The sequence below is a fragment of the Antedon bifida genome, chromosome 10 (assembly GCF_963402885.1).
Source record: "Antedon bifida chromosome 10, ecAntBifi1.1, whole genome shotgun sequence".
Taxonomy (NCBI): domain Eukaryota; kingdom Metazoa; phylum Echinodermata; class Crinoidea; order Comatulida; family Antedonidae; genus Antedon; species Antedon bifida.
The window spans coordinates 8,741,008-8,762,607 of NC_136235.1; the positions used below are offsets into that span (position 1 = coordinate 8,741,008).

The following is a 21,600-nucleotide window of genomic DNA, read 5'->3' on the forward strand; positions in this document are numbered from 1 at the left end:
TAAAAAATGTGAAGCTGCTGCTATAAATATATTGAGCAAAACTTTGAATTGTATTATTTTGAAATAAATGCTGAATAAGTCAGTAAAACTGTGTTGCTTAAAACACACTCCAGAAAAGAAAATATGATCGAAATTTGCAGAAAGAAGCAATTAAACACCGTTATTTCAAAGTTCGCAACGTCCGTAATTACTACGGAAACTCGGCCCAATTTTACGGACGTGGAAAACGGAAAAAAAAAATCCACTGACCGCCGTTAAATTGTGCGCGGTTAATTTTACGCTGCAGTCAATCAATTTGCATAATAGACTTTTCCAACCCTGGACTTCTATAACGTTAATGGTTAATATATATGATGAAATGGGATCTAAATTTTAATTTAGTGGCAGAAAAAAACATTTAGTATGAAATTAAGGGTGTTGCCCGGGCAACTATCTAAAGGAAATATCCTAAAATAAAAAATAAGAAATTCCTATCTAACTGAATATCCCTTAAGTGAAATCCATATATTTATTGACTTAAGTGAAATATCTTGGTTAAGTGTATTTCAATTATTGCATCATAAATTATGCAAATCATGATTCGTTGGATCAAGTCAGTATGGCTTAATTTGATAATTCAAATTTTGATGAATTTTGTTTTTAATAATGAATTAATTTGCTAAAACATCCAATGTTAATAAACTTTTTTAAAGAGAAATTAATGTATTTCTTGAGTTCTTTTAGATTTATTATTATTCATTTTCTGTTTCAACATCATCATCTATTTTTCTAGTGGATATTGAATAAATATAATAGTGTATGTATGTATAATATGTATAGTGTATCACATCATCACCATGGTCATATTCAACCTCATCAGCATTAACTGGTAAAATTTGTAGTCTCAGATGTGAATGAACATTGAACATGAAGGCAAATAATAAACGCAAAGGCAATATTTTGAAAATCTTTGAAATCTTATATTTGTAAACATTTGATATAATATGAGACATAATATGTATCATTCTGGTTAAAAAATATAATATATAGTTATAAAATCCAATGGTTTTGCAGTAATATTGATAAGTAGTTGATTCTGTATAATATTGCACTTGATTAGTGTTTGTAGCATAACAATGCAGAGAGGAACCTGTGGCGTGAAGTATTGTGAACAAGATCAATTCTGCCTTCATCATTTGCCGCAAGTTCACTGACATTGCTGGCGTCATTGGCACTGACTTCATTGGCACTGGCGTCATTGGCACTGGCATCATTGGCACTGGCGTCATTGGCACTGGCATCATTGGCACTGGCATCTGTGCTGTCGATATCTTCACCGGTAGTATCCTGGATTTCCTCTGTCAGTGTTTTGAGGCAACTGATATTACGAATGCCTCGTCTAAGTCTGCGGAAAAGCCGCCTGAAAATTCCTGCTCGTGGTACATCTGTAGAATTCTGGTTAGCAGGGACATCACCAGCCAAATTGTCTGTAAGGAATAAATGCAATGTTTGTTTTTAATAATATAGTACTATTTGTATTACTAATTAAAACAACATAATAAAATGCATGTTTATTTTTATGTAATAAAATAAATCACCTTCGCTTGGCTTGCAGGTTGGAACGGCATTTTCGAAAGTCTTGCTATCCTTTTCATCTGCCTCCTCCATGGCGATGACATAACTGCTGTAGCGAATAATTTCAGCGACATACTGTCTGACTGCATTGATGTCAATCTCAACATCAGGGATGGGGTCATCAATTTCAACATCAAGGATGGTGTTGTAAATCTTGCCATCGGTGAGAGTGTCATCAATCTTGGGATCAGAGGCAGTTTCGTCAATCTTTGAGACGGTTAAGGTAATCTTGGCATCGGAGAGGGTGTCAACAATCTCGACATCAGACACAGTGTCGTCAATATTAATGTCAGAGATGGTGTTGTCAATCAAGGTGTTGGTTACATCGACAGTCTTCATGCTGGTTGAGATAATGCCGGAGATGTACTCATCCACGGCATTTTTGTCAATTTCTCCAATGTAATCCTTCACTTTTGTAGTGACTGCGACGGCATCTGGGGTACTATCGTCAAGGAACATGTTATTGTCGAAGACTTCAATGGCTGCAGCTGCTGCCTTGGTGGTGACATCCAGGTCACTGACCTTTCTTATGCTTTCTACATCTTGCACATGATTCTTAATATCTTCAGAACCACTGATGCATTGAGGTTCATTAAAAATGTCATTCAAGTCTGTAAAATGCAAACATTGTGTGACATTTTGTACATTATTACATCCATGTAAGGTTTTTAAAAAAACAAAAATAAGAGAAATAATTAGATTGATTGTAATAAGTACCTGAAAGTGCATCATAAAATATCTCATCCTCATCGTCGCTCCAATCCAATCCACTGTTGTCCTGCATAAAGTTCTGGGTCATATTTTTCACAGATGCACTTCTTGTTTTGGTGTTGCCAAGGAGTTTCGCCCAGCCGATTATTTTGGGTGGCTTTTTCAACTCCTCTTTTACAATATTGTCATCACCTTGGATTGAATGCGCCATCTTTTTTACACTTTTCTTCGCTGGTTTTGGTGAAACTGGTGGCTTAATATGATGAAACTTGTCCTCTTTTACAATATTGTCATCATCTTGGATTGAATGCGCCATCTTTTTTACACTAGATTGATTGTAATAAGTACCTGAAAGTGCATCATAAAATATCTCATCCTCATCATCGCTCTCATCACCAGCAAGTGATGGTTTTGACTTATTCGGCATACCTTCAACCTTTTTATCAACAAAACTATCTGCCATATTTCGAGTTGATTTTCGTGTAACTGGGATGTCTTCAACATGAGAAGCCTGTAAAATTAAACGATGAATATGGGTATAATTAAAGCAGCTTACAGTACTAAAAAATGTCCATGTTCTTCTTAGAAAAAAATCGTTAATTGTTTACCACACAACAATGTAATTACATATAAACTATGTAAAATTACTTGTAAAATGTATATAAAATTCATAAAACAGTCAAATGAGGCATTAAAAAATAAACTTTAGGATATGGCCACCAGTTAAGAAAAATCATGATGATTGTGAGAGATGCACTAAATCCTGTGAATAACAGACAAAAAAGAAATGGCATTATTGTATGTCCGTACAGTACCTGTCTATTTACCTGCATTAAGTTCTGTGTCATATTTTTCACAGATGCACCTCTTGTTTTGGTGTTGCCAAGGAGTTTCGCCCAGCCGATTATTTTGGGTGGCCTTTTTAACTTGTCCTCTTTTACAATATTGCCATCACCTTGGATTGAATGCGCCATCTTTTTTACATTTTTCTTTGCTGGTTTTGGTGCAACTGGTGGCTTAATCTGGTGAAACTTGTCCTCTTTTACAATATTGTCATCACCTTGGATTGAATGCTCCATCTTTTTTACGCTTTTCTTCGCTGGTTTTGGTGCAACTGGTGGCTTAATCTGATGAAACTTGTCCTCTTTTACAATATTGCCATCACCTTGGATTGAATGCGCCATCTTTTTTGCACTTTTCTTTGATGGTTTTGGTGCAACTGGTGGCTTAATCTGATGTAACTTGTCCCCTTTTACAATATTGCCATCATGGATTGAATAAGCCATCATTCTTACACTTTTCTTCGCTGGTTTTGGTGCAACTGGTGGCTTAATCCTGTGCTGAGGACGTTCAACCTTTGGCTTGACTGCCAAATCATTGATGCTGGTCTTTGTAGCATCGTTTCCTTGTGCCTTTGTCTTCCCACTGAAACTCGATATTGGTTTTAGTCCTTGGATGACAGGCCCGAACGTTTCGTTGACAATTATGTCTGCAAACATTTAAAAAGGATAAGTACACTGTAAAGCTACCTAGGCAATTTATCTTCTGGCCACACACAATTAATATAGGTCTATCCTAATGATGGGTGAATATTTTCACAGTGAAGACATTTATCGTGTCCAAAAAACAAAAAAAATTGTCATTCATTTCAACTATTATTTCTATTTATATAAAAAGTTTCTAAATGATTTCTCCACTCACCACGGTTCGTTGGAACCTTTTCCATTGTTTGTACGCAATAACTTAATTAAATTGATAATAATTACGAAGATAATTCGGAATTTATCACTCAGTATTTCATACACAGTTGATATATCAAGCTGTAGATGATTTGTGTTGTTAAGTTGCTATAGCTAGCTGTTGTGATGGATACCTAGCGCGCAATTATGCTACCATGCGACGCGATGAACGCGTTGCGCGGTAAGCTAGACCACCATTATCCACGGTCCATTTACTTAATTTAAAATGCAAAGGTAAAGTACGGTATTTGAACAAGCTTCAAATTTAAGACGGGCGTCATTAAACTTTGTTTTATCAAGTAAGAACTTTTCAAGATAAGGTACTGGTACTGGTACTGGTTCAAATAACCGTCTCACAGAGACATCTGGTAGCCATTGACTTAAAGTTGGCATTTGGATGTGTTACTTTTAAATGTAGGCCTACAGTATGAGAGTGACTACTACCAAATTACACAGTCACAAAACAACTTATAAACAGTTCATATATACAGTTAAAACATTGCTGGGAATTATAAATTTCTGTTGAAGCAGGCTCTAATGAAGTTGCATCTAGTAAGTTGACTTTGTTGTACAACTCTATCAAGTATTGATGGTATCTTCCGACCTCTTCGTTTACTTTGGGTTGTGTGAAAAGTAAGAATTTTTGTAGGATCTTCATTTTCTTTTCTAATTACATGTCCGATCCAGTTGAATTGTTGCTTGTAGACATATTCTTCTAGCGGTTGACAGCCAGTAATTTTGTAGAGATCGTCATTATCAATAACGTAACGCCAGTCTATATAGTTTTCATCTGTTTCTTCATCTGAGGATATGTCTACATGGTTTGGTGGGCAGACTCTTTGAAAGCCATTCACTAGCATTCTTCTTAGGAAGGTTTTGTATGTTGTGCTAAGTTTGGACATTTCACTTCCTGTTGCCCTCCAAGCATGGCAACCATAGGTGAGTCTACTCCTAACTAGACCATTAAGAAACATCATTCTTGTTTGTAAGTGGATCGTTCTGTTGGTAAGCAATGCTCTATTCTCTGCAAATGCTCCTTTGGCTGAATTGATTCTGTATTTTACTTCTTGATCTCCAATATGAACATCATTGTAGGTAGCCCATACACCAAGGTATCTAAAGTGTGTTACGTTGTTAATGTGTACGCCGCCAATTTGTATGATGCATCTTGGGTATTCTTCAACTTCCTCTTTCCAGTTCCATATAATGGTTTCTGTTTTGGGGGCACTAATTCTTAGACCAAATTCCAGACAAACTTTATTCAAGATGTTCACAATGGTTTGCAGTTCTTCTTGTGACCAGGAGCTTACAGCAAAGTCATCAGCATAGCCACTTTCAAAGTCGTCATAGATGCCCCTTGATGGTGCTTTACGTCTTTGAGCACGATTTGTAGCTTCAATAGGAATTAGGTATTGTATCATTAGGCCATCCAAACTAGCATCTTTACAGCGTTGTTTGAACACTCTAATAACGTAATCAAAATATTGGTTAAACATGCTGGTACTCTCAATACCACCCTGTCGCACCCCAGAAGATGTTTCGAACTTATCATCACTCGGATCGTCGTCAGCAAGGTATGCTTTCGTTGAGCTGTACAGTGATTGTATAATGTCAATCATAGTAGTAGACTGGTTTAAGTGAAACCTATTACGAACGCTTAGGAAAAGAAGATTACGATTCACATGGTCGAATGCTGCTGTTAAATCAATGAAGCATGTATAGAGTTTGCGATTTGAGCGATACGCAATTTCCTGGATCTGCTTGATTACATATATAGCATCATTGCACCCTCTGTTGGACCTGAATCCAAACTGTGTGCGTAGAAGTTGACTTTCATAAAAGATGGAAAAACGTGAAAGAATGATAACCATAAGTATCTTTGAAAATGTAGACCCAATCGATATTCCTCTATACATTGATGGATCAAGTGGACTGCCTTTTTTTTTCCAAATGGTTGTTAATTTGGACAGTCCCCAATCACTTGGTACTTCTTTCGTTCTCCAAATTTCCTCAAACAGTCTATGTACATGGTCGACGAATACTGGGTTCTCTGTGGCGACTTGCAACATTTCAGAAGCGACATCTAGGGTAGCTTTGCGACCTTTTAGATGTCCGATTGCATCAATAATTTCTTTCTTGGACGGAGGTTCATTGTCTATCTCAAATTCTGGTTGTCTCAGGTTGATAATATATTCTGGAGGTGTGCTAATTTCATCTGGGATTTTAAGGCTAGATTGGTCTGGATTAAAGTGATCTTTAAAGTGTTCACGTAATCCAGGACATTTTATAGGCTTTGGTGCTTTTCTTATAACATCACCGTGCTCCTTAGCTTTTCTCCATAAATCAAATATTTTTCTATTTTGGTGGGCTTCATTTAACTTGCTTGCTTCTTCATACAAATATTCATTCCGTAGTTCCTTAACCCTTATCTTAATTGCTTTCTGCATAGCCTTGATCTCCTCTTCTTTGTAGGTAACTGTGCTTTTGTTAATATTCTTTCTTTCTTTTATAAGCTGTTGTAGTCTTTCATCACCATCCCAGGGATGAGCATTTTGGTTTCTTGTTTTCTTCGGGACTTCTTCAACTGCCTTATTTAGCACTGTCATAAGTGTTGTATAGCGCTCAGTTGATGTAGTGGTTGTTGTCTTTTCAGGAGAAGTAATTTTATTAATTTTATTAATTTCTTCTTCTATCTTTGTTTTAACATTATTTCTTACTTCTCGATCTTTAAGTTTACTCATGTTGGCTCTTTTGCTCTGTTTTTTCTTTTTATGCTTCTTCCACCTGGCTGCTTTGTTGGCTGGTGTTGTCATATTACTCACAAGGATTCTATGATCAGACGAAAGATAATAGTTGTTATAGACTCTTGTGTCAGTAACATACTTCCTCAACCAGTGATCACATATGTTGTAATCTAGTGTTTTCTTTGATTTTAATTTCGCATAGAAAGATAGCGACGATTTAGATGCGAGGTCCTTTGATTATTCACATTATCTAAAACGCAAACTATGGGTCGAGACCAAATTTTTGGGTCGCGAAAAAAAATTGATGGGTCGCGAAATTGTTTTCGATACTGAAACTTTTTATCAATTATACACTGATCTTGTGAAATGTTCTCAGTTTTGTAGAATATACAACACTGATTACATTTTACATCTACAGTTTTCCCTATGTTAACGCGCGGTGAGTAGGCTACCAGCGTACACATAATTGGGAATCGACGACGGGGCAATGGACGCTTTTGACGGACGCATAGTTCATTGTTAATATACAAGTGGGGAATCCCCTTTTAGGACGCGGGTTCAATAACCTACCAACTGGTTCTACGACGCTATTTTTCTGTAGTTTGCAAATGAGTGTGTAACTTGACTGAAAAAACTGCAAACTTTGATGTACCACCGGCGGTGGGAACTTTTACAATTAACATTAGAATAATAGAAAAAACAATACAAACAGGTCCATCCCAAACACTCATATCGATGTTGTTCAACCTAGCCAGGGGAAATCCATGGTTCGGGAGAACCCCTTGACGTTAGCATTGAACGCAATGTGTTTACCGGCGGAAAAGTAGGCTACGATCGTTTTGCCCAATTGCGAGCGCGCTGTTATTAGAGTGTCATTTTCGGCAACTAAAATTGTATGTGCCAGTGGCTTAGAGTTATTGGCCTAATAGATAGATTTTCTTTGTGCGTCTTGAGATGACCATAAAGATGGGCTAACCTCGAGCCTTGCGGTGTTAGTGTAGATGCTACTTCCTTCGGTAGTATATTACGAACAATATTAGGTAGTTGCTTCTCCTTTTCTAAGAGAGGATGGAAATGCTTAATTGGTCTACATTTAGACTTAGATTGTGTCTTACTTACGGGTATAAACTTAGATGTGTTGTTTATAGAAGATTGTCTAAGAAGTTGATCATAATGATGTTTATCCATGATAACGACTCCGGAACCTTTGCCAGGTTTAGTAATGACAATGTCATCCCTTTTCTTCAATTTCCATAATGCTCTTTTCAGGGACATAGGTGGAGATGGGTCCTTGCGTTCGATGTAGTTTAGAGCAATCGACTTTAAAGTTGCTGATGTGAGCTTTTTCAAATCCTCAATATTTAGTTTCTTCTCGACACGCCAGTAAACCTTTTAAAAGTTGGCTAAAATTTCCCTACGTTGTGATTGATGTGGTAAGGCGAACTGTAAGCCACGACTAAGAACCAGTTTTTGGAAGAAGGAAAGCTGGTAGGAAGATAAGTTGGTAATGTGTTCGTCAATGTCCTTGTATAATAGGCGTGCGATCTTCTTAGAGTGATTACGCAGTTCACCGTCCATTTGTTTTAGCCTTAATTCTGTTATCGTTTTAAGTATACAAATGTAGGCCTATCGAAAATAAAAACACATGTTCTTAATATCAAGGTACAATTTGTTCATCGTCTTTCTCAGTTCCTTTAGGTGTTTACATTTAAGCTTAAATTCCTCCTCAATGATATTCTGTTAAAACATCTTAGAAGATGTTCTCCAACGTTCACGTTTAATATGATCAGCTCTCGCAAATGTCGGGGTAACCCCGGTATTTTGGCATGGTTGTAGAATATGACTCACAACAGCTTTTGACTGCATCGCTCAAGACTTCTGAACAGATGAAGTTGGTTGTTTCAAATTACGAATTAAAAGACGTTTACTATATAATTTCAATATAAAATTTATTGACAAAGAGAGGTCGACGTGTCGGTACCATCATAGAACCATTTTCAAGATCAAGTGAATACAAAACAATAATAATTATGTGCACTAAGCACCAAAGTTGGTGACAAGAAATGCTACTGAGGGCTAATTAAGTAAGTGAGTTAGATAAACCGTTAGCTTTGATGGAATCCGATTGTTTATTGAGTGTAGGTTTTGCTCTTTGATCCACAGCATCTCCTTAGTTTTAAATAAAGATATCTTAGTTTTAAATAGAGATATCGTAGTTTTAAATAGAGATATCTTAGTTTTAAATAGAGATACCTTAGTTAATCGACCACCTTGTTATTAAACACCATAATTTTACAGAAGTTTAGATTTAGGTTTACAAGAAATATTTCTTACAAAAAACGCCGCTCGACTTTTTTGACGTAACAGTTTTAATTATTAACTGGAAAATTATTACTTATATGTTGAACCAACCATTTGCTTTATATAAACTGTATTTTTAAAAATGACAATAGAAGTTAATTTTGCAATAGTACCTAATTTGCCGCCTTTTAGACGCCAAATTAAGTTCGGTACCTAATTTGGCAGTGGAATCTAATTTGGCGTGACAGCGGCGACGAACAAAATATGGCTCTGCTCTGTTATGTGTGTGACGTGTGTGGGCAATTTAAAGATTGCATAGATAATAGATAGATCTATAGTCAAACAAAAGAAATGGGAATTCTACAAAATGGGTTTAGACATTCGATACTATTAAACGTGTACTGTGTTACGTTTAATAAGCGATGCTGGTTGTTCTGACGATGACATACGTCTAGTTAGGTTTATGTTGTCAAATACCAAACTACAAGTAAAGGTTGGTGGTAAACTTTCCAGTTCATTTGAATCTGTATTAGGTTCGTTTCAAGGCGATTGTTGTTTATATTATCATGATATTTTTTTACTATCACATTTGCTGGAGCTTTGTACCAGTTAAGAGCCATGACTACTTTCAGACCTAATTCACCAATTGACATTAAAGGTTTTCCGCTTGAATTCTCCTACTGACGATATTGACTTTCTTTCTGAACATAAGAGCGAACTTGATAATGTCTTGCAAATTGCTGTTAAAGTTTTTAAAGATTGGAATTTATTTATTAATGAAAGCAAGACTGAGTTTAACCATGTGTTTATTGATAGTAAGGACCCAAAATCTGAAGTATGGAGGTCTCATAAGGTCTTAGGTTCATTTTTAGATACTACTAAGGATATTAAGCATAGAATTATATTAGCAAATGTAGCATTTAACAACTTTAATAATGCGTGGCTTAAGAAAAATATTGCAACTGATTTGAAACTCAAGTTATATAATGTATTAGTTGTATCTATTTTATTGTATAATTGCAATAGCTGGTCTGCTCCCAAAGTTGTTACGAAAAAAATTGATACCTGTCATAGGTCCCACTTAAGAACTATTATTATTTTGAAATATCCGAAAAAGATTAGCAATAATAAGTTTAAACCTTTATCTGAGATTGTAAATAAACTTAGGTGGTCTATGCTTGGCCAGATACTTAGAATGAGTGAAGATACTCCTGTTTTTTCAGCATTGGTGTTTGGTACTGTACACTCTAATTCAATAAAAGGGCGAATTGGAAAATATCAAACCAATCTGTTAAGTACACTTAGAAATGATTTATTTATCAGAAAATTTAAGTTAAGTAATTTAAACGACTTAGGCCTAATTCATTTGCGTGAGATTTGCCAGCAACAGAAATAAGTGGCTTTTGTTATTTTGAATAATTATTTTTACGTTATTTTATATTTTTTGTTGTTTTAAGAGGCATGTATGTAAGAACTTATCAGATTTTGTAAATCCACTCTGCGTGGTTTTGTTACATTTTTTGGGAATCTTTGGTGTGGGTGTGTATGGCCGATCGGTCAGTCTAATTACCGAAAACAACCGGAAATAACCGAAAATAACCAAAAACAACCGAAAACAACCGAAAACGAACCGAAAACAAACCGAAAACAAAATAAAATAATCTAAATACCGAAAACAAATTTGTATAATATTTTTTTAGGGACTATAAAGTATACTTAAAACAAGTTCACGATAAAGGATTCACAATAAAATCTATTTAGATTACCGTAGTCGAGTAAATAACGTTTTTATCCTTAATCACTTCAGTATTCACTTCGAAAACCGGGGACGAAAACGCAAAGTTAGGTAAAATCATGCTTTGTTTTTGAAAAGACTAAAAACGAAATGTGTTTATAGATTTTGTAAGTAAATGTAGTCTACGATGTATTTCATTGAATTTGTACGATTGAGTTGTATTTTGTGCACACTACCATTTCGTAGGGTCTTTTCTCAGCTCTCTCTGTATGGTCTCAATAGAGGGCGACATTAAAAAAAATATTATACAAATTAATCTTTTCGGTATTTAGATTTTTTTATTTAGTTTTCGGTTTGTTTTCGGTTTGTTTACGGTTGTTTTCGGTTGTTTTCGGTTATTTTCGGTTGTTTTCGGTAATTAAACTGACTGGCCGACGACGTCGTGGTGACCATAATAGGCTAGTATTAGAACTTTTATTTTAGGCTTTTTATCTAATTATTAATTAAAACTAGGCCCTAGGCCTAGCCCTATGCATGCTACATCCATAGTTAGGCCTAGCCCTAGTACAGAATATTTATTGATCTAAAAAGGAAATTCGTTAGTTTTCCCGGTCCTAGTAGAGGCCTAGGCCTACTAAGGCTAGTAGTAGAGGCCTAGCTAGGCCTAGCCTGTACAGTGTACTGTAGATAGTTAGAGGGGACCTCCTCTAGTAGTACTATTATAACTTATAAGGGATGCTAGTCAAGTCGCCCCATCGCAAAGTCGCCCCAACCAACACAAAGTCAATCCATCGTAAAGTCGCCCCTAAACGTTAAAATAGTTTACAAGAGTGCGTAAAATTACGCAACAGATATTCTTGCGCAATTTGAACACGGAACGTGTTATGCATATAAAGAGGGGAAGGCCAAGCCCCGCCGTGTAGTACTGACTGCAACGCTCCCTTCATCAGACAGAGAGGAAGCCCCGAAGTAATTATTCCACTGTTGCGCGCACAAAGATGTGAAATTTTATAGGGACCGTAGGCTATGTCTGTACCCTTAATTTTATATGCAACAAACTATGTACAACAATTTTTTTTTTAAATAAACATTTAGATTACTATTATTAGTATTACAATGAACATTGATTAATAAGCCCGGAAAGTCAATCCCATCATTATTCATATATAAAATTACATCATATCACCAAATATGTTGTAAAAATGATGATGTGCGTGTGTGTATTCGTTGTACGTCCATGTACGTATTATTCCGTGACTCTTCACTGTCTTGATTAATTTAAAATTAAATAAACACCTATAAATTGATTATAAATTGATTATAAATTTATTCACCTAATTTATTCCCTAAACACCCGATATGAGGATATTTATTAGGTATGATAATTAGATTGCTTTATAACCAAAAGCGTTGAAAGGAATTTCTTCAGTAAAATGATCATTGTGCTATTGATTAAAAGGCAACTCACAATTTCTGAAACCAATCGGAGCTGCGCCTTCTGGCAGCTGTTTCCTCACAGCTGCTACGTGTTTCTGCTGATCGGGGATTCTCCTTTTGAAAAAACACGTACACGATACTGTACGATGGTTTTTCCCAACGGCGCAGATCCGTTTTTAAATGTATAAAAAATTAAATAGTTTGCAAGTGAAGCGAGCAACATTAAGCTGGAGGCCGCCAAGGGCCCCCATCTCGCCCCCTTGAAGCCCGGCTCTTTAAGTAATTTATAGGTAGTTTCATTCGATTTCTGAGCACATCAAAATTGTCAATTTTCACGCCCGATTTTGTGTTTGTCCACTATATATGTTGTAAAAATGTAAAAAGTTAATAGTCGATGAACAAAGTTAATTTAGATATCACAACATACAAGAAGTTCCAAGTAAATGGTAACAACTGTATAATATATGTCTATGCATTATCATAATCAATGTTATAAAATTAAATTTGAAACTAGTTAACGTATCACATTTAAAAGAGAGCGTGTCTATATTTTACGTATTCAAATTTCTTCTACAGCACTAACAACATACATATTCTTCAGTTCAGGTCATAATGGTATAATCTTTTTCTGTGTACAATATTCCAACGTATGATGTGCATGTGCCATTTGTCGTGCGGATAACTAACTCGTCATAGTGACGAGTTCATGTCTACAGTAGTTTTGTTTTCAGTTGTTCAGTTGTTTATGGTTGTTTTCGGTTATAATTCGGTTGTTTTCGGTAATTCGACTGACCATGCACATGTTTTGCAATACTGTGTATTCAATCATGGACATCCCTGAAATGGACTACCGTATATTTCAGTGTATAAGTCACACTTTTGACACGCAAATTTGACCTCAAAATTAAGGGTGCGTCTTATACACCGAACATAAATGCCTCACCACACATATCGTACATACCTCGTTGGCTAGGCCTGAGTAGGCTAGGCCTAGCTACAGTGTACTAACGTAACAGCAACCTGCTTCTGCCTAGTTTTCAAGGCATTTTAGCAAGATGTTATACTAAATATGATGAAAAGATTTGTTTATTATGGAGCTGTTTTAGGCGCTTCGATAAAATTTCATTTGTAAACGTTTACGATTGGAATAGGCCTAGGCTAGTATTTATTTATAGTTATACGCACGACCGCCGTATCCCCAGCGCAAGCCCTTCTTGGCGGCCACATGGTGTATGGTATTCGACTAGTATATTCTCCAGTTGATTTAGCATGGACCTAATAATGGAATAATCTTTCACCAGATATTCGCAGCTCTATAAATTCATTAACTTTGCAATCGTTTAAAAATTTGATCTAACTGTATTTTTCTCTTGCTTCTTGTGATATTGTAGTCTTTAAAATGTTTTCATAATTTTCCATTTTTATTGTTTATATTTGTAATTTGTAAGTGTTAACTGGAACAATGTACAAATATTGAATGAATATCCAGAATAAAGAAAGATTTCTATCTATCTATCTACACACTTCTCGGATACATAGATACTAATCGAATACGATTGTCCGTGAAAACGTGCGCCCTCTCGAAATGATCGAGCGAGACTAGCCCACACACGTGCGTGTTACACACACGGTCATGCACTCGATGTTGCGGGTGCGAAACTCATGAATAACAAGTTAGAAAGAACTTGTTGAGGCTGGCCGCGGCCGAGCCTAGGTAAGAAAAATCCTATATAAATGACGCCGTTGTAGATATAACAAAATATATTATTACAATAATATTGATTACAATTTAAAAAAACATTGTTTTGATGAAATATAAAGTGCGTCTTATACATCGACGATATAAAAAATACCGATATTTTACTCGCGGTTAGGGGGTGCGTCTTATACACAGGTGCGACTTATACACCGAAATATACGGTATACCATTTTCAGTGGTACGTTGGTTTTTACCACCAGACAAGCCCCACAATGTGTTGCGATATGTATGTTGCCTATACACGAGGGGTAGAGGGGTAAATTAAACAGATAGTTTGTGTCATTTATCATAGAATATCTTATTTTAAACGTCAATTAAACAAGAATTTATCAAGCAGAAAAGCAAGTACTGTATACAATGTTCGTTAGATAGAAATGTACCGTTTCGGTGCCAGAACTATAACCACAGCATATATAGTAGTATTGACGCCCGACTTCCAGGCCCAAGACCAAAGATGGTTGGGCCCATTATTTTTTAAATAATTAAACAAATTCTATCTTTATCCATCAATGCTAATAGAAGCGTATTAAGGCATAATGCACTAAATACTAAATAATGCTGAATTATTAATCATTCAATATCATTGTACTTTTTTTTAGGCCACATACAGCTGTAATGAGGAGTTTACAATGCTATGAATGTGTTGGACCAAGGAGGTAATAAATTGTGAAGTTTATTTTCTTACAGAAATTTATCAAAATGGAATTCAAACAAGGTGAATTTGGCGATTTAAACAAGATGAAAAATGACGAGTTAGCATATTTACTAAAACGACAAGAGAATCTATTGAAAAATAGTAGGTAATATCGGTTGGTATACTAAAGCCTGTTTCCCACTAGGCGAATTTAGTGACACAAATATTTCTGCTACTGCTAGTCTTATTATTTTCTATTATAATATCAAATAGCTACAATTTTCATTTTGACCGTGTCTACTGAGCTGTTCGATTTGCATGGGTGATTATGAACATGGCAAAAATAAGTAATTTCATGGAAACAAAAAAACTCATGAACTAGGATTCATCACTGAAAAGGATTTGGGAGATGGAAAATATGCATGCCTATAAGCCGATCTTTTTATTCGGGCAAATACATTTTTTATTAGAGGCATTGCATACCCATGAATACTTGAACAAACAATGATAGTAAAGGTTAATGACACATTAATTATTTTTGAGATACAGATGCACTAAATTATATATAATAATAATGGTTTTGGTTGAATAGCTATTTGACCATTTTAAGGTGTGTATAATTTCATATTCTAATACCTCCATTTATTATTAATTTCATGTCAGTTGTCAAGGCAGGGTGGCCTTAGAGCTGTCACCACCCCCAGGATGCAATTCTGACTGATCTTGCGCATTCTCGCACACTTGTCTAAATTATTAATTACCATTTAAGTGCCCTGTTACTCTTGATAATCAATACCACTCTCCTAAACATAAGTACCAAATTCTTGAATTGTATTTTATTGGACCAAGGTGGAGGTGTATTTTGTTTTGTGATCAATAATTTCTATTTGAATTAAAGGTTTGTGGCCAGATTACCTGATAAAGGAGAGAAAATTATGATCTTTAAGAAGAAACTTCAAGATGTGATAAAACAACGGGAAACTGTTGATGAAACTGCTGACTTATTAGAGAAAATGAAATTGGAAACAAGTGGAACTGCTAAAGACCCTAAAACAAGACTTAGCGATGAATCCACAGTAAAAGATGTGCAAAAGTTTTCATTTAAACCATTTGAAAGTTTAAGATCAAAATCGATTCCTGCAAATGTAGAAAGAACAAGGGTGGTGTCTTCCAGAGGGAATTTCAATGTCAAATCAAAATCACAAACAGTTATGGAATACTCCAATGTTGTGTCACCTTTGGGGAAATTTGGAAAGACTGTGATAATTCCTCTGGAAGAGTCACAAAAGCTACTTGTACAACAAAAAGAAAAATATGAGGTACAGTACAGTATTTTCGGTGTTTTGTTTTAATGCTCTGTATACTGCAATGTAGCATAAAACTGTTGGGTGCAAGAATGGGTATACATTCTGCTTGGACTTTCACCAAGGAAGAAACAGTCAGTTGTGAATGTATATATTGTAATAGTTGTAATATTGTACACTGATAAAAGGCGACATCCCAAATATTGTAGTAGGCTGACTATTAAACACATTCTGCTAAATGGCAGTGTCACTCAAATGGGTTCTGTAAAGGATACAAGTTATTTGGAAGAAAGTGTAGTTTTCACAAATTATAAAGTGGCTCTGGTATATAGTGTATGACCAAATGCAGCACATTACTGTAGTTACCTAATGGTAATTTGATGACATGTTTCAATTTATTATTACTGTATACTGTAGTTAAGTTAGAGGTGGAATTTATATTTCATGTTCTAAACCTCTTTTTTTCATCTAAAATATAATTAAATAACATTTATATTCTTTTTCATTTTTCCTCTGAAATAATAATATTGTTGTATTTATCATTATTGATTTATTAATTTCTTGTTCAGGATCTGCAGGCTCAGCAAGCAGCAGAAAGGCTAGCTGAAAGAATGCACCTCACCATGGGCGAGTATGAACAACAAACTACTGATGTGTATCCTTTGAATTTAATCAACAAAATATATTTTTGTTTGTAATTTTGTTGTTTTATTCAACTCGCTCATTTTATTGGAATTCAATATTGTTAGCTTTAGTTTCATGTCGACTGTTTATTGCAGTATCACATTTAATATCAAGGTCTTCTACACTAGCAGAGTTTAGTTTGAAATCTCTTAAGTTTGGAAAGAAAAGATTGCAAACTGCAAACTCATTTGTACTCATGTGGTCCTGCAGACAGACAAAATGACAGCCACCAGTAACTGGTGTAAGCAGATACAACAAACTTCTTCAGTTGCACTTCTGTTCATTGGCCCATAGTTTCCTCTTAGGCTATTTGCCAATTGTTAAATAAATCGAAATTTGGTTTGTTAGTTTAGACTAGGCTTTAGACTCGATCATACCATACCAGTTTATACAATACATTGTATAGATTTACTATTGCCAGAAAATGGTCATTTTACATTTAATTTTTATGCAAAATTCAATTTTTAAAGATAGATATTTAGTCTTTATATTGGGTGTTCTTCAGTACGAGCCTATTTTCCCAGAGGATGATGTGATTAGCACACCGCTAGAAAATTCCCGACTCTATAGAATAGTGTACCGAGTTCAGTCCTAACAAACATGCCTATCTTTCAAGAATACATTCCTTAACTTAAGCAAAAGTTATCGTGAAACAGAAGAAGCAATCAGTGAGGATGATGATGAAACTGGAAGCACTGCAGATCTCACTGATTTAATTGATGAAACTTGACATGTGATGTAATAGTAATAAATTGTTGATTCAATTTCAAATTGTCAACTTTAAAAAAAAAGTCCAGACTTTTCCAAAACAGCAGGGGTCAGATTTATCACACTTAATACTAAGCCAAAAAATCCCAGCTTATCTACCTTGATATTGATAATGCCACATCATAAAATTGTGAGCCAGGCCAAGGAGTGTGTTATTGGGCGAGAATTTATAGTTATTATCGAATACGGAGTCAACCTAAAAACTTATTTTTTATTTGTGAATTAAAATATGTAAGTAAAGGTTACCTGGTTTTTATGTTTTTTTCATGTAAGTTAAAAGTGCTCAGATTATCTTTTACAAAAATTTATGTTTTGATAGCAACAGGTAATATTTTAAATACATTAGCCTGTTGCTATTAAACATAATGAAATTACGTATACTTATAATGGTATCTATTAGTATAAAGAAAATAAGGAGGAATAGCGAAAGATTATGCAGCAAATATCCCTGAATATACAACAACCTTTAGGCCATCTTGTCAAAGGTCAAACGTCTATAGTCTGGCAAGTTTCGATATTTAATATTGAACTCAACTCCACTATTTTTTTGTTTCTTCTGCCTTAAAACGCAATTGCTTTTTTAATGATGGCAAAGATCACCATCTGCATTCAAAATGTTTACATTTTCTGTCGAGGAAGTTGAATACTGCTTGTTGTGGAAAAAATAAATACTGTAATTAGTAGTGGCAAGTTGGAAAATGACCCCTTTTGAATTCCGTTGATGTGTTAAGCAGTAACTTTAACTGATTCCTTGTTGGCACATTATTGAATGTCCTTGATATCCCCATTGAATCTTGGAAACAGCATTCAAAAGATAAACACCAAACAGATGCAATTTCTAGTAATGAAATAGCAACTTTGAAAGCAGAATGGAGATGCTGACTATACCGAAGTCTGCAGTTTTGAATAGCCTAACCCACAGACAATGGCCTCATTACAATATTTTTGTTACCAATTTAAAGAGATGAAGTTCTAAAAGATGTAGTTGTAGGAAACACAAAACATGTGTGTGTGAGTACAAATCAGTTGTGGAAATACAGTTGATGATCACAACTTTTCATAACTGTTCTGTAGAATTAATATTTTTATATTTTTATGAGATTTTGTAAAGGAGGAACCTTGAAAATAAATTTATTTAGGATATGTCATTTGAGCAGTATTGTGACATTTTGTATGACATTTATCATGTGATGTACATCATATGATAATTTAAATGTTAATTGAATTGTATTGTATTCGTAATGCACTTAGGTGGTCTAAAACCAACCGTTAAGGAGATACGGAGCTTTAAAATGGTATAGATAATAGCAGCAATTTTAAATTTATGCTAATTAACCCACTTTCTGACGTCCGATTTTGGTCAACTTTGGATATCATGTTCATTTTAACAGGAAACTGTTAGAAAATTGTTTTCCTGCAGTTTCTACATTTTTAGCATTATAACATAATATATGACGTCACAACTACCTTATGACATCATAGTAATACGTCATATGGTAATTTAAATGTGCCAATTGGGAAGTTTAATATCACATTTATATCTACTTGCAATGCACTTAGGTGGTCTAAAACCAACCGTTAAGGAGATACAGAGCTTCAAAATGGCATAGTAAATAGCAGCTATTTTGAATTTATGCTAATTAACACACTTTCTGACGTCCGATTTTGGTAAACTTTAGAAATGATGTTCATTTCAACAAGGAGAATGTTAAGAAACTTGTTTTCTAAATTGTTCGCCTAGTATAATGTCATTTAAGCAGTTATAACATAATATATGACGTCACAACTATGATGTCATAGGTATGTCATATAGGAATATAAATATGCTAATTAGAATGTTTAATATCACATTTATATCTACTTGTAATGCACTTAGGTGGTCTAAATCCAATCATTAAGGAGGCTTTAAAATAGCAAATGGCGGCCATTTTTAAATTTATGCTAATTAACTTACTTCCCGATGTCCGATTTTGGTAAACTTTGGATATGATGTTCATTTGGACCATATAAACCCGATAAAACAAAAAAAAATTCTGTTACAATTTGTTCTAAATTCAACCATACTTTTACTGGACTAATACAGTGACGAATCCAAGATAATTTAATAGAAAGAGATGGGGATCAGTCATAGAAATTGTGAATTGAAATGGAGAAGTTAACCTACTTCAGCATTGTCGAAATTAAATGGGCCACTTGGATCTGCCTATGCCCTGTCCTGTGGATGAACTGCTATTCTCTGATTCTGATGAATAGTAGTTTATTGCCCCAAAACGAATATTGTAGCCCTAATAAATGCAACTGTGTTGTGACAAGTCATTGAAGGTCAGAGTAACATTTTAACATAACATTTGAAGTCATGATATCTATAAATCTTCTTTCTTTCTTTTTTATTATCCATACAAAACAATGGTATGTGGTCACATTTGGCGCACTAATGTTTCTTGAGGGGCCGCACACGATAGGCTATATCACTTTTCTGAATTTTAAGGATAAACACTAAAAAAATGCAAAAAAAACCCCAGTAATTTGACGTCTCAGTGGCTATGCTTTGTGTACGTCACATAATAACTATGCAACCTCCTCTGTACCGCCATGGCCGGATCTACAAATACCATGCTGGGCCGCCAAATTTAAACAGTGTTTAGTCTCGGCAGCTGGCCATTGTAGGAAGTTTTACTTAATTACACTTATCCTTTGAAGAAAATTAATTTCGTAAATCACGGCTACAGTAGCTAAGTGAGTAAAATGCTGTGGCCATTAATATAAATGCATAGTGCATTTAAGTTTGAATCCGCGAAATGTGTAGTACCAATATAAGTATAACCGCTTAAAGCAAAAAAACAATATAATTAAAAAGTAGCAAAAAAGATAACAAAACTTGCAAAAAAATTGCAATATATCAAAAACCATTGAAATAAAAGAAAATGTAAATGAATAAAAATAAACACACAACAAAACGAATCCAAATATTACGGAAAACGTGTGAGCAATATGAGGTCATTTGTATGATTTAGGTCATGTTTTTCAATTGAATTATTCTAAGCATAATTAACAAACAAAATATACACAACGAAAAATACACTAAAAATAGAGTTTGGTATTTTATACTTTCGCGCACATTATCTAATTTCGACTACCACCAATGTGTGCACTTTTTTTGTGTTGATTTCAAGTTTTATTATTCCAATACTTCACATCTTATTCATGTTTTATCCTTGAAATGTTTTAAACTGCCGACTGATTAACATGTACATGTACGTTGTCACTTTCTGGATTAATATTCACACAGCACAATTTGTGTTTAGCGTCTTCTATTTTTGTAAATTCTTACCACAATAAAGTTCCATATCCATATATATTGCTTCATTTTTTAGCTTACAGATATTTAAAAGTGAAGGAATACTTCGTATATACGTGTATAACAAAATCAATGGCTGTAAATAGTTCCGAATTTTATTCTTGATACAATTTGTTTTGAGTGCATTTTTCTTATACTTACTCATTCCATGCGAATTACTCATTCCATGCGAATTAGTATAACCACATTAAGACAGAAAAAAGCATGGGTTACTGCTAGTTAATTTTATTATTTTTCTATTTTACAGTATTATAATACATTAAAAATAATGGGCACTTGAAAAACCAGAAATACCATAAGTTGGATGGTAATTTGTCCCCTTTTGAATGGTGATTTCCCCCTCCTGCCACCGACTATATGGACATGATGATGTCATATCATATCAGTTTGATAATGTAGATAGAGCTTAAATGTAGAAAGGTTGTTTGCAATGGTCTTCAATTCTAATAATTGTTTTTCTCCATCATCAAAGTATCTTTTGAAAAGAAATGATATTGTTGTTTTCCTCTAAATAAATGTTATTAACATTGTTGATTTCCTCCTCATCTTTGGTTGTTTTGACTGTATGTATGTGGATTATACAGTTGGTTTAGCCATGGATGGATATACAAATTATTCTACATATCACAAACAGCTGTTAATGTGTATATAGCCACATGTATCCTCTAAACATCTGTAATACTGCACCAGTAAATGATTGCATTCAGTTTACTCTAGTGACTCACATAAAAGTTCTAAGAAACCATTCTGGATGATGATCAAATAAAGATCTTAACACTGAATCATGGCTTGCCTCTCGTTATTTGGAGTCA

General features: G+C 34.6%; 2 protein-coding genes across 4 annotated transcripts in view; both read left to right on the top strand.

Moving 5' to 3' along the window:
- The window catches only part of LOC144853844 (cAMP-regulated phosphoprotein 19-like), a 33,647-nt gene extending 12,958 nt beyond the window's left edge, over nucleotides 1-20,689 (top strand). The window contains exon 4 of one of the 2 annotated variants that reach the window (XR_013614433.1): nucleotides 20,675-20,689. The gene's annotated coding sequence lies outside the window, so the exon portion shown is untranslated. Of the gene's footprint in view, nucleotides 1-20,673 lie in introns of both variants that reach the window. The other variant, XR_013614434.1, reaches the window with a different exon arrangement.
- On the top strand, nucleotides 11,252-17,675 carry LOC144853837 (uncharacterized). 2 transcript variants are annotated; one of them, XM_078711688.1, is made up of 5 exons: nucleotides 11,252-11,302; nucleotides 14,728-14,840; nucleotides 15,573-15,993; nucleotides 16,548-16,633; nucleotides 17,305-17,675. In XM_078711688.1, the coding sequence occupies exons 2-5, from the start codon at nucleotides 14,740-14,742 to the stop codon at nucleotides 17,390-17,392; spliced, it is 696 nt and encodes a 231-aa protein (XP_078567814.1). In that variant the 5' UTR covers nucleotides 11,252-11,302; nucleotides 14,728-14,739; the 3' UTR covers nucleotides 17,393-17,675. The 2 variants fall into 2 exon arrangements, with proteins under 2 accessions (XP_078567814.1, XP_078567815.1); XM_078711689.1 differs by having other exon boundaries at nucleotides 11,282-11,302; nucleotides 14,728-14,836.
- Nucleotides 20,690-21,600: the final 911 nt, after the last annotated feature.

Excerpts from the sequence above, each read along its gene's own strand:
- LOC144853837 (XM_078711688.1), top strand. The coding sequence starts at position 14,740 with ATGGAATTCAAACAAGGTGAATTTGGCGATTTAAACAAGATGAAAAAT. Across the intron at positions 15,994-16,547 it reads AACAAAAAGAAAAATATGAG|GATCTGCAGGCTCAGCAAGC; the intron begins GTACAGTACAGT and ends TTTCTTGTTCAG. Across the intron at positions 16,634-17,304 it reads GAACAACAAACTACTGATGT|TTATCGTGAAACAGAAGAAG; the intron begins GTATCCTTTGAA and ends CTTAAGCAAAAG.